General features: G+C 35.8%; 1 protein-coding gene across 1 annotated transcript; it reads left to right on the top strand.

Moving 5' to 3' along the window:
- Positions 1–9,603: 9,603 nt before the first annotated feature.
- On the top strand, positions 9,604–12,091 carry LOC110799174 (xyloglucan endotransglucosylase protein 1). The gene is made up of 3 exons (XM_022004387.2): positions 9,604–9,945; positions 10,321–10,520; positions 11,496–12,091. Exons 1-3 carry the CDS (start codon positions 9,652–9,654, stop codon positions 11,911–11,913), a joined length of 912 nt encoding a protein of 303 aa, XP_021860079.1. The 5' UTR covers positions 9,604–9,651; the 3' UTR covers positions 11,914–12,091.
- Positions 12,092–12,705: the final 614 nt, after the last annotated feature.

The raw sequence follows: 12,705 nt of genomic DNA, 5'->3' as shown, positions 1-12,705 counted from the left end.
GTCGCAACACGCACCCGCACGCCATTGCTGGGCGCAGCGCTCGTCGCACGCACAACAAGCACTCGCACGCCATCGCTGGGCGCAGCGCTCGTCGCACGCACAATAGCGCTCGCATGCACCATCGTTGGGCGCAGCGCTCGTCGCACGCACAATAGCGCTCGCTGCGCGCGAGCGATCAATGCTTGGCGCAGCACTCGTGGCACGCGAGCTTACGCTCGCTGCGCGCGAGGCAGTGCACGCTGTGGCGCAGCTCGCTTGCTGCCCACACGCGACTGCTCGTGCCTTGCTCTCGCCCTCGCCCATTCGCCCATTGCACACAGCCCACGACACAAGGCAGGGCTGCTGCCTTGTGCTCGTACACCATGGCCTTGCTCATTGCATTCGTACCGCATGGGCGACGAGCTCCCTTGCTCGTCGTCACATGCCCGCACTATACAACACCCCTTAAGGGTAACACGTAGCGTCCATTGCTTTGTGCGTGCAAGTTATATGAGCGAATCGCATAAAAATTTAAAATTTATATTCAAAATTAATGACAAATTAATAAATAATATTAATTTCATAATTTTAGGGCGAAAAATCGAAAATTTATTATTCAATTGATTTCCGATTGACATGGATTCAAGTCTAGGTCATAAAAATTTAAAATTTAACATAAATTTACAATTTTTATGGTGGTTTTTAATCATAGGTATCTAATTTAATTATAATTAATTATGAAAATCAAATTAATTCTAAATTATTCTAATTTTCAACAAATTAATCATAATTACAAATTAGATTGCATAATTAACAAGGCTAGGCATTCAAACTTGTTAAACATATACAGTAGGTCAATCAAAAATTCAAGATTTATCAACAAGAATCGCAAATATTTAATTTAACATTTTAAATTTACGAAATTTTGCATTCGAAAAACTAAAACCTCCGAAAAGTCATAGTTAGGCTTCGAATTTGAGAATTCTGGGTTCGGCCGAAAAATATTGTTTTTGTCAAAATTTTAGAATGCCTTTTACATGCGGAAATGACACAAAAATCACTCGATTTGGATGAGTAACGAAGAAACTGCCGAAAAACTGCGTACGTATAATTAAATAAACGCAATTTGCAATTAATTAACAATTACGAAAATTAATCACCGCTTTTAATTCTTGCAAATTTGTAATATTTAACCATGTTCATGCAATTTAGATTATGAAAATAATAAGAGGCTCGTGATACCACTGTTAGGTTATGATACATATGACAATTCATAAATCATGCGGAAAAACCATAAAGCCAGGAAAACATATTATTTACACATAATCATTTAGCATAGTTTAGATGCATACTCTTTGTTGCGTGCCCTCCCTAGCTGCGCCCGAACCGAACAAGAACAAGTCTTTAGGACTCCAAGTGTCGTCCCTCCGTAGATAGTCCACAGCACGTCCGGATCCGCCTTAAGATTGACCAACTAGAATCGCCCTTAAGGTGCTACTTATTTTCGGCTAAATGGGCAAGAGTTATGGCTGATTTTTGTGCTTAAAAATCCAAGCTTTGAATACTTGAAAACTTGTGTATAAACAATGACCCTAGGCCCTTATTTATAGAGGTATGGAAAGAGAATTGGAATCCTATTAGGATACTTATTTATTTAATTAGAATCCTGCTAGGACTCTATTTAAATAAACTTTATCTAATAGGTTTAGGATTTAATCTTTTATTGAATCCCGATAGCTTTAGGATTCCCACACGAGCATCGCACGAGCACCGTACACCCGCGCAGGCCTTGCGGCCCACGCTGAGCGCACAGCGCTCGGCCCATGCTACTATCCGCGCGCGCCCATGGCTTCGGCTGGGCCTGGCTTGCGCTGGGCCTGGTCGAGGCTTTTGCGTGTGTTGGTGATGCGTGTGGCTTGCTGGGCGATGGCCTGGCTTCGTGCTGGGCCTTCGTCTAGCGAGCCTCGTCCGATGCTAATTCGTACGATACGCTTTCGATTAAATTCCCGATTCCGGAATTTATTTCCGATACGAACAATATTTAATATTTCCGATTCCGGAATTAATTTCCGTTTCGAACAAATATTTAATATTTCCGTTTCCGGAATTATTTTCCGATTCCGATAATATTTCCGTTTCTGACAATATTTCCGTTTCCGGCAATATTTCCGATTCCGGCAATATTTCCATTTCCGATAATATTTTCCGATACGTACCATGTTTCCGTTTCCGGCAACATCTACGACTTGGATAATATTAATATTTCCGATACGATCCATATTTCCGTTTCCGGCAATATCATCGTTTCCGGAGTATTCATTTCTTGCCTGTGACGATCTCAGCTCCCACTGAAACCAAGATCCGTCGATTCCGAATATCCATAGATGGAGTATTTAATGCCATTAAATACTTGATCCGTTTACGTACTATTTGTGTGACCCTACGGGTTCAGTCAAGAATAAGCTGTGGATTAATATCATTAATTCCACTTGAACTGAAGCGGCCTCTAGCTAGGCATTCAGCTCACTTGATCTCACTGAATTATTAACTTGTTAATTAATACTGAACCGCATTTATTAGACTTAACATTGAATGCATACTTGGACCAAGGGCATTATTTCCTTCAATTAGAACGTCCCTCATTATCGTAGAGTATCATTCTACTGGTTCCTGCCCCGGCGCCTGCAATCATGGACTGCCCACAAATTTGAAGATAAGCCAACCCACGAGTCCTGCAAGCAGGAGAATGTCAACCACCACTTCAACATAATAATATTCAACCATATGTTGATAAAAATTATCTAATACAGGTTCAAGCTCACGGTCTTGATCTCCCATCTGTCAAAGGAGCGAAATTGCTCCTGCTAATAGGAGTTCAGATGACATGAATAATATAGACAAAAAAAGGACATAGCGGGGGATTGGGAGTAGAGGGAGGCTTGTTGTGAAGACGACTGAAACAATTAAATAATGAATCAACTTCATACACAAGAACCATAATTTACTTTTCAAATATTTAGCACAAGTTAAAAAGGTACAAGTGCAGTTATACCGTAATGGGTGTCTCAGTGTGTGTTCAATCACAATTTTTGATATCAGCGTTAGAGGCAAAGGATACACCTCTAGTACCATGATGACAGGATATCTGATCACCACCATGCCCATTCGCATGTTGCAAAACAGAACAGCAGAAATCAAGAGGCTCCATTCAGTTACCAAACCATTTTGGTCTCTCTTTGTTACGCATTTGATGCACTACTAACACATATGATTAAACCTAACACATCCAAGAGGCATCGAGATGAAATCATAATATTTTATTCAAAAAATACAAAAAAGAAGGCATCACTAAGATGGGGAAATCCATTGAAGAAAAGTAGCCCTGATCCTGATCCCCTCTCTAGAAAAAGGGATCACTAAGATTGGAAATCTATACTTTATCGTCTCTCTCTCTCTCTCTGTCTCTCTCTAACCCTGGTCCCCGATCCCATCTCTAGCTCTCTCCAATTACAAGTATTTATTCATGTATATGATTCAATTTATTCAAACTAATATGATATTGAACGAACACAAACGTTTACCATTAAAAGTATATATTTAATAATTTAAAATGCAGAACTAAAGAGGGGACAAAAACCAAGCACCAAAGTTTCAAGAGCAAAATAAATCTAACCTTAGAAGAAGTAGAGGACTTAGAAGGGTATCCTTTGCCTCTATTTCCCTGTCCCCTTCTCTTTCCTTCAGAAGATGTATCCTTCTAGAACAGAGAGTATCTGGACCTAGATGGAATTAGTAGTGAAACTAATCACTGTATGAAGATTGCAAACTCAAACTACAGTTGTACAGGGAGCAAATATGACTAAGAAAATGAATGAAAAAGACACATTCAAATCTAGCTAGCTTAATGGCCCCGAAAATCTTCTAAATATGATGTTGAATGCTTACCCCTTTCATAAAAGAATCTGACTCCTCTTTCATTTCCCATTCTTGTAGTTTTGAAGTCAAGACCTAAAGCACTGCTGCTCCATTTCAAAACAAAGATATCAGTAAGGCTTCTGAATATGGTGGAAAAAATTTCCACAAGAACTTAAAGTTAGATCATTTAAGAGCCTCATATTAAGTTCCATCAATTATTTTTCACTGACACAACCATAACCAAGTTTAAGAAGATGAAAAAAACAAAAATAAATCGTGAAGGAAAGTAGGACACCTGAAAGCTAAGGCTCAAACCAAGCAAAACTGTATACTGGTGTAGCTAAAAAGATTTTGAAGCATATACGGTACCTGGAAATTTGTTAACCAGTATACGAGCCTTTTCAAAATAATCATGAATTATATGCTAAATATAATTATATTGATTATATGTAGCATTGCAATCTTTGATTATATTTAACACCGAAATCAAGTGTGTGAGCAAAGGAGATTGCGTTACTTTGGAAGAAGAGCTTAAAGAAGGAGACCCAAATACTACCAAATCAAACTTTGCAGACATAAATTCACTTAACCTCTTCCGGTATTCCCTGTAAAACCCCCAAAACACATACTTGGTGCCCTTCATCAAGCCTCAACTCCTTCGCAAATATCTCCATCTCAAAATGCTACAGCGAAATAATTATAAAAATGAAAATGTAAAATTAAACCCACATATCTAGAATTAATTCATTAATAGAGATCCAAAAAAAAGAAAATCTACCAACAATCACTGCCTGAGAAGATCTGGTACGTAGAGAAGATGGAGATGATCCAACAGCTACTTCTAAAATGATTCACAACCAACAATTCACAACCAGACATCCAAATTCAGTATTTATTAATAAAAAAGTAATATAATCAAGTGGAGGAAGCTTAAAAGAAAAACAACAAAAATGAAAACCCTAAAAATAGCCATCACATGAAGCAAGTTGAGAGGAAAAATTAAGCCAAAAATAAAATCATCACCTGTTCTATCAACAGCAGCTCCGGGCTTCAAGAGTAACAATGTCTACACAAAATGCACAAAAAAGAATGAGATGAGAGAGAAATTGAAGGTGTGAAGGAGGTGGTAACCTGTGAATTGAATTATGAAAGTTGAACAAATGTGATAACCTTTGATGTTGTTAGCTGCACTGCCTGACATCCAGGACACCGCCAATTGAATCCTTGGATTTTCTCAGCAGAAGTAGGCGCACGAGCTCATTTCTTGATACAATTCAAATGGAAAATAGAGTAACAACTTAAGCAAGACCAAATAGGAGCATTCCTCCTCACCATATCATAACAAATCATACATTCCAGTATTCCACAGTTCCCTTACTTAGCTTCTCCTGAATTTCTTGCACCAACTGAGGTAAATCCGAATCCACGACTTGTCCTCCCCATTTTTGTGATCACCTTTATCCTTGTTTACAGTTGCTCCTTTCTCTTCCACATCCTCCCTTGTTTCAGTTCTCTCCATTCTAAAGTAATGAGGTCCACCCATATAACTACGACCCCCACCACCACCTCGGAATCCTCGACCTACTTTCCATTTGACCTTGCCTCTCTCTACTATCCTATCGCCCCGGCCTCTCCCTGTTGTCCAATTACCCTTGCCTCTCTCTGCTGTCAAATTGCCCTTGCCCCTCTCTACTGTCAAATTCTCCCTACCGCTCGCTACTGTCCAATTGCCCCGGCCTCTCTAAGCCACCCCCGACATTTTGACCAACATACACATATAAGTTCGATGAAGGGGTTGGGGCAGCTGACGACCATTTTGGCTAGAGAATCTTGAACGATCTCTACGAAGATCCTGAGTTTGAAAACTCATAATCCCAATAAAAATCTTGAAAATCAAACACTCCTCCTCACTCATAAGAATAACCCCCCAAATCAAATTGGGAATTTACAAAATCTACCTAGAAAAAAAGCTTGATTTAGGTTTTAAGTTTCTTCCTACACCCCTGAAATAATTCCATACATTTAATCAATAACAACCCAGAAATTCAAACATATTAGTAAAACAAATAAACAAAACCCACATTAACGCACCAGAAAAACAACAAAAAAACACAAATAATTCATCACTTTCGCAACACTCCAGTTTATTTTGCAACCCTAGCATTAATTCCCGATATAAAAATACCATAAAATCCCAACAAAATCAGAAATTACAAACTACCCAGAAAAATTCAATAAAGTAAGAAATCATAAACATCGAAAATTGCAGAAATGGGCAAGAACAAAACGAATACTAACCTCTAATAAATGAAAATTGGGGAGCCGTTCCGAGTTAATCTCAGTGATTGGGAAATTTTTCCAATCAAATGGCATTTTCGTAAATAATTGATGCTTTTATTACAAAAATGCCATTAAATGTGGGTTAAAGTAGAGTGGCATGTAATCAAATATGGGCCACATGTACGATCATAATTGCATTTTCATAATACATGAACAACTATATAATATACAGTCAACAACTCGCAATATACAACAAACTTCTACTAATAATCAATCCACAACCATAAATATACAGTCAACCACTTACCAATAAACAATATTACATTTTAGTAATTCATCAACAATCATAAAATATACAGTCAACGATAAGTGGTATACAATCAACACCGAGTAATATGCAGTCAATAACTACAAATATACAGTCAACACCTAACATTATACCACCTACATTTTTCAAGCAAAATATTTACGAAAATGCCATTTGATTGGAATTTTTTCCAATCACTGAGATTAACTCGGAATTTCTCAAAATTGGGCAATCTTTACAATCGAATTTGTTCCCTCTCTCTCTCTAGCCTTGGGTAGGAGAAGTTCACGGGGTTCTCTAGGAAGAGGAGGGAAGAGACCAATCAATTATCCAGGTCTGAAGGGAAACGAAGAAGGGAGACAGAGAAAAAGAGAACGCAGAAGGAGAAAATCGTAATGACACTGTCCGTAAGGAACACGACAAAAAAAATTGGGCATGAAATTGGGGTCTGAATGGTAAATACACTATTACATGAATAGTAAATGAAACTTCTCTCTTTTATAAGTGTTAGGATTCATTTAATATGCAACACTTTTACCCATTCATTTAAGTGGTCCCTTTATTTTTTTTATTTCATTACAGTTGTATACATAATTTTCTTTTTTTAGGGTGATTGTGACAGTATTTTAATAAAACAATGCAGGGGCGGACCTATGTACACCTAGAGGGGTCCAAAGGGACCCCCATTATTTTTGAAAAAAAACTGTAAAATTGATATTGGGGGAATTAATTACAGTTGAAATAATTAAGTTATGTATGATTAACTTACATTAATAACAATGAAATGTACTTGAAGCATAATGGTTGCTTGAATACTATTTTACCCACGTGACTAGTGTTCGAATCCTCTTAAGTGAATTTAATTATGGATTTTTTCCATTTATTTTTTTATCTTTTACTTTGTCCCTTTTGTTGATCATCTAAATTCTTTATGTTTATTTTTTTTTCTTCATCGCTTTTTTTTCTAGAATGGTTCATGATTTTGCTTTTACAAAAACACAAGAAAATAGTAATGTTATTTTTTCTTTAAAGATGTTTTGTATTTTTCTTAAGATATACTTCTAGTGGTAATTATTGTAATAAAGTAAATCTCATTTTAAGTATGAAAAACTCATTTTTTTCATTTTAAATTGAAATCGCGCCAAGTTATTGTTTGCAATTTAGACTAGGTGTTGAATTTTATTGATATGAAAATCCAAAAATTAAAGTACATAAATCCTGCACATATTTTATTATGGCATTTTTAATATTTCGAGTACTTACCTCTCACCTTTAACTCTCTACAAAAAGCAATTATGAAAAATTAGAAAGCAAATCATAATTTTTTGGACCCCTATTTATAAATTTCTGGGTCCGCCCCTGCAACAATGACAGTATATATACAACAATGACTATACTTATATTACCGTTAACAGTATATAACAAGTTAGCAACACTTTTACACATTTATTTAAGGGTGGACCATCTTTCCAAATTCTTTTTTAAATTTTATTTTTAGGGTGGGTATGGATCATTATTTCGCTGTCCACCAGCGATGTAGTCAGCCTTGTCCGGGAAAGCTAAAAAGTCTTCTTTTTTTTTTGCTAGGCAAGCAAGATCGAATAATAATAAGTTCAAAACAGATTTACAACCTAAACTAACTCAAGGATGAAACAAACCAACTAGGTTGGACCATTCCATCAAAGAGCTAGAAACAGAAAGCTATCTTACAGAGTAGCAAACCACAAGCTATCTCTCCTAGATACATGTTTAGGTAAAACAACCAAAATTCGATCTCTAACATTTTGCTTAACTCTAGCTACCATATTCTGAACAGTTGAAAAGGAAGCATTCCAAAAACAACCATTCCTACTTGACCAAACAGCATACACTGCAGCAGCTAGCATTGTGCGTGTCTTATTGTAGCAGTGTCAAGTCCTTTTTCCTTTCATTTAGCAGTATCAAGCAAAGTCATGATTCATGAATAATTGTGCTAGTAGTGTCGTGTGTGTATCCTATCATGGTCGTTGACCTAGAGTAATACTTCGTACGGAGTAAGAGGTATGTCATGTGTATAATTTCATTTCATACTCCATGCATATTTTAAGTTTGATAAATTCCACTAAACTAATTAACTTAAGCATGTACACACTGAAAGAGTGTCTGACAACATACATTAACTCTATTATACTTATATGATATCATACTACTTGTATTTCTAAATAATTGTATCATTTTGACTTTTGACATTATTCACTTAATTAGTTACTTATTTTGACCATAATTTCTATTCATAAAGAAAAACAAATATTAGAATGTAAAATGTTTTTAGGTTTGTCACAATGTATATTTCAAATATATCAACTTTTTATATTTTTTTACTAATACATAATTATTAATATTGATGGTCAAACTTATGCAATGACAAACGTGAAAGTCAAAATGATGCAATTATTTTAGTTTAGAGGAAGTTTTAAGTAGCTTAAGATAACTACGTCATACTCCAATGTGTGGTTGATGTACCTAAATCCACAATGGGCGTTGTCTTTCCACCCTGTTTCCAAATAAACATATAGTTCATTTCAAGAGAACATATATATTTCAAAACCAAAAAAAAATTAAAATAAAGTAAAAGAACATATAATTCAAATTCCAAAAACATTTAGTAAAGTATCCCATTATATATGCACGCGCATGTGTACATTAAAATTCTTCCCCATCTTCACTGAGTGCACAAATCACGTATGCTTATCAGGGGTACACACAATGAACACAGTACACCCGAAATATATAATCTAAATTACGATAATCTGAATAAAGTTTTATCCAAATTACATAGTTGGACTCCACGAGTCAATAGTATTAAGACATGACCACATATATGTTTTTTTTTTTGTTTTAGTTTGTTAATAGTACAAACATCATCACTATGCCATAATGCCAATAATGAAAACTAGACTACAAATGAAGTATCGGCTACTTTAGAGTACATCACGAGCCAGCTAATATTACCAATGTCCAGACTCAAGTAGGTGCTTCCCCGTCTGTTATGGGACCTTTTCTCTCCTTACCTTTCGGCGTTATTCTCTTATATATATATATATATATATATATATATATATATATATATATATTCCATCTTAACTCATCATTTATATATCAACCAACTTTCTTGATTAATTATATTAAGCATGGCTATTTCTTCATCATCTAAGCTTAAGTTTCTTGTTGTTATTGTGAGTGTACTACTCGCTTTAGCTTCTACTAATACCGCCTTCGGTAGCAACTTCGATGTAGAGTTTGAACGAACTTTTGGTGATAATAGGGTCAAGACGTTTGGCCATGGTGGCCAAATCCTCTCCCTCTCCTTAGATAAATATTCTGGATCCGGGTTTCGCTCCAAGAAGGATTATGTGTTTGGGAGGTTCGATATGCAATTGAAACTTGTTCCTGGCGATTCTGCTGGCACTGTCACTACTCTTTATGTAAGGATCATTCTCGTTTTAGTAACTTGTTTTAGTAACTCATTTTATGTAACCATTCTCGTTTAGCTATAGTACGTAACTCGTTTTACGTAAACATTCTCGTTTTAGGAACTCATTTGATGTAATTAACCATATCATTCTAACTAGTAACTCGTTTTAATAACTCATTTTATGTATACCGTATCATATATTCTAGCAACTGATTTGATGTAACCCTATCATTCTAGCTAGTAACTCGTTTTAGTAACTCATTTTACGTAACCATATCATTCTAGCTAGTACTAACTCGTTTTAATTAGTACTGTAATCATTTTATATCATTCTTGTTTTTGTGTCGCAATTTTCTGATTCTAGTACGAATTGATGTTTTTGTAGTTGTCATCCGATCAAAGCACGGGTACACACGATGAGATCGATTTCGAGTTCTTGGGAAATGTAAGCGGACAGCCATACACCATCCACACTAATGTGTTTAGCCAAGGGAAAGGCAACAGGGAGCAGCAATTCCATCTTTGGTTTGATCCTACTAAGAACTTCCACACCTATTCCATCGTTTGGAACACAAAACTCATCATGTAAGCCATGCATAACGCCCGGAGTACTAATTAAATCACCTAGAATAATAATTTTAAACACAACTTTAAGGGATAAAAAGGTAACATCTCCCATTCACACATAATATATGGATAAATTACAACTATATAACAAATTTAAAAGCCACGGACGAAAGTGATTATATATGTATGTAACTTAAATATCTCCCATTCACACATAATAATATATGGATAAATTAGAACTATGTAACAAATTTAAAAGCCACGGACGAAAGTGATTATGTATGTAACTTAAATCAGGTTACGTTAGTTCACCTTATTTTCACTTATTTCAGGAAAAATAAATTTAGATAAGTTTAGTTAAGTTCTTACAAGCTTAAATTCAGTACAATTAAGTTCAGATAATATAAGTTCAGACAAGCTAGATAAGTGAAATCAGGTGATAGAATGCACCCTTATACAGTCTAACTATCGGGAGAACTATGGAGATATAGGCCGGGTCGGGATACATTCCTCCCTCAACCACCCCCTAAATATAGTATTCCCTCCGCTCCTTAATGATGTTCTAATTTAGAACTTTGACACTACTTACAATTGAAGAGAATTAATCTTCAAAATTATGTCTGACACATAAGAAAAACGTATTTATGTGGGTACTTGTTTGATTCGTCTCAATTTTACTTTAAAATTCTATAATCTTTGCTAATAAATAACTAGAGATATAAATGATACAAAATGTGCAATGAAAAACATGAATTAAAAGCAGCAATCGAAACATCATTATGAAATAGGAGTAGTAGTATAGTACGTGCGTAGGAGGTGACGAGGTTTTCAATTACCTTATGCAGCTCATGCATGCATGGGATAAACTTTTACTCTCCTTTTCCGAATACTCGCAACACTTAATTGCCTGAGTGTGTAACTTGTTTTTGCTATATTTAATGTCGTAGTATTGCAAAGTTGGTAATTAACTAACTTTTAATTTGGATGTTTTAGGTTCTTGGTTGATGAAACACCATTAAGAGTATTCCGAAACCACGAAGATATTGGTGTTTCTTTCCCAAAGAACCAACCCATGAAGATATACTCTAGCTTATGGAACGCCGATGATTGGGCTACTCAAGGTGGTTTGGTTAAGACCGATTGGTCTAAGGCTCCCTTCACGGCCTATTATCGTAACTTCAACATAGACAGCACCACCCCTAGAGCCGCTAGGGCTGATGCATCCGCCGTTACAACAATGTCAACCAATGGGAAGACGACACTTGGTGCATGGAGAACACATGATCTTGATGCATGGGGTAGAAGGAGATTGAGATGGGTTCAAAAGTACTTTATGATTTATAATTATTGCGCAGATTTGAAACGTTTCTCTCAAGGTTTTCCTCTTGAATGCAAGCATTCGCGCTTTTAGTTTGGACCTAATTAAGTTTGTTAATCGATCAATAGTTGGGTATTTATTAATATTTCTTTGTTTAATGATGAATTGAAATCCTCTACCCCACAATTTGTTTAATGTGCCACGATGTTGTTAATCGGATAATTTGTTCTTATGTTATGTTTATGTAAGTGGGTTTAATTTATTCTCTTTCCATTTTCTTTGCCTTTTTGGTGATTCAATTGTGCTCACTTATCGTAATACACGTACGGTTGTTTTAGGAAAGTTTGAGGATAATAGTGGCAGATCTTGGCAAAAGTACTTCCTCCGTCCCATATTAGTTGTTACACTTTTTGTTTTCGTCCGTCTCAGATTAGTTGTTACATTTCTAAATTAGGAATGACCCCACAATTATTATATTGTCTCTCTTTCCACTAAATTTTTTTTGTCCTCACACCCTCTTTCATTCAATTAAAAAAATTACTCACTAACTCCTATCACATCTACCTTTTTAGTAAAATAACAATTGTTAACGAAACAACCACTTATCACCTAAAACTTTGTGCAAAGATAAGTGTAACGACTTATCTGGGACGGAGGGAGTATACATATAAGGGGGTCCAGACTTAAAACTCCAACCTCTTGTTGAATACTATATTCAATCAATATATACAACGTACGGCCTATATATATGTACAACGTACGGCTTATATATATGTACCACGTACATTTGTAAATTAGCTTGTATGACTAACATGTTAATAAACTTATCAAGGCCATATTTTAAATGGGATTATTCTTGTGTGGACCTGGTCCACAATTATATTA

The sequence above is a fragment of the Spinacia oleracea genome, chromosome 1, assembly GCF_020520425.1.
Source record: "Spinacia oleracea cultivar Varoflay chromosome 1, BTI_SOV_V1, whole genome shotgun sequence".
Taxonomy (NCBI): domain Eukaryota; kingdom Viridiplantae; phylum Streptophyta; class Magnoliopsida; order Caryophyllales; family Amaranthaceae; genus Spinacia; species Spinacia oleracea.
Note: the sequence above shows the minus strand (reverse complement) of the source record. Positions and strands in the feature narration are given on the sequence as shown.

What these genes read in the sequence shown, in the direction of transcription:
- LOC110799174 (XM_022004387.2), top strand. Translation starts at nt 9,652, where the DNA reads ATGGCTATTTCTTCATCATCTAAGCTTAAGTTTCTTGTTGTTATTGTG. An exon ending in GCACTGTCACTACTCTTTAT is followed by an intron (nt 9,946 to 10,320) that starts GTAAGGATCATT and finishes ATGTTTTTGTAG; the next exon opens with TTGTCATCCGATCAAAGCAC. An exon ending in TGGAACACAAAACTCATCAT is followed by an intron (nt 10,521 to 11,495) that starts GTAAGCCATGCA and finishes TGGATGTTTTAG; the next exon opens with GTTCTTGGTTGATGAAACAC.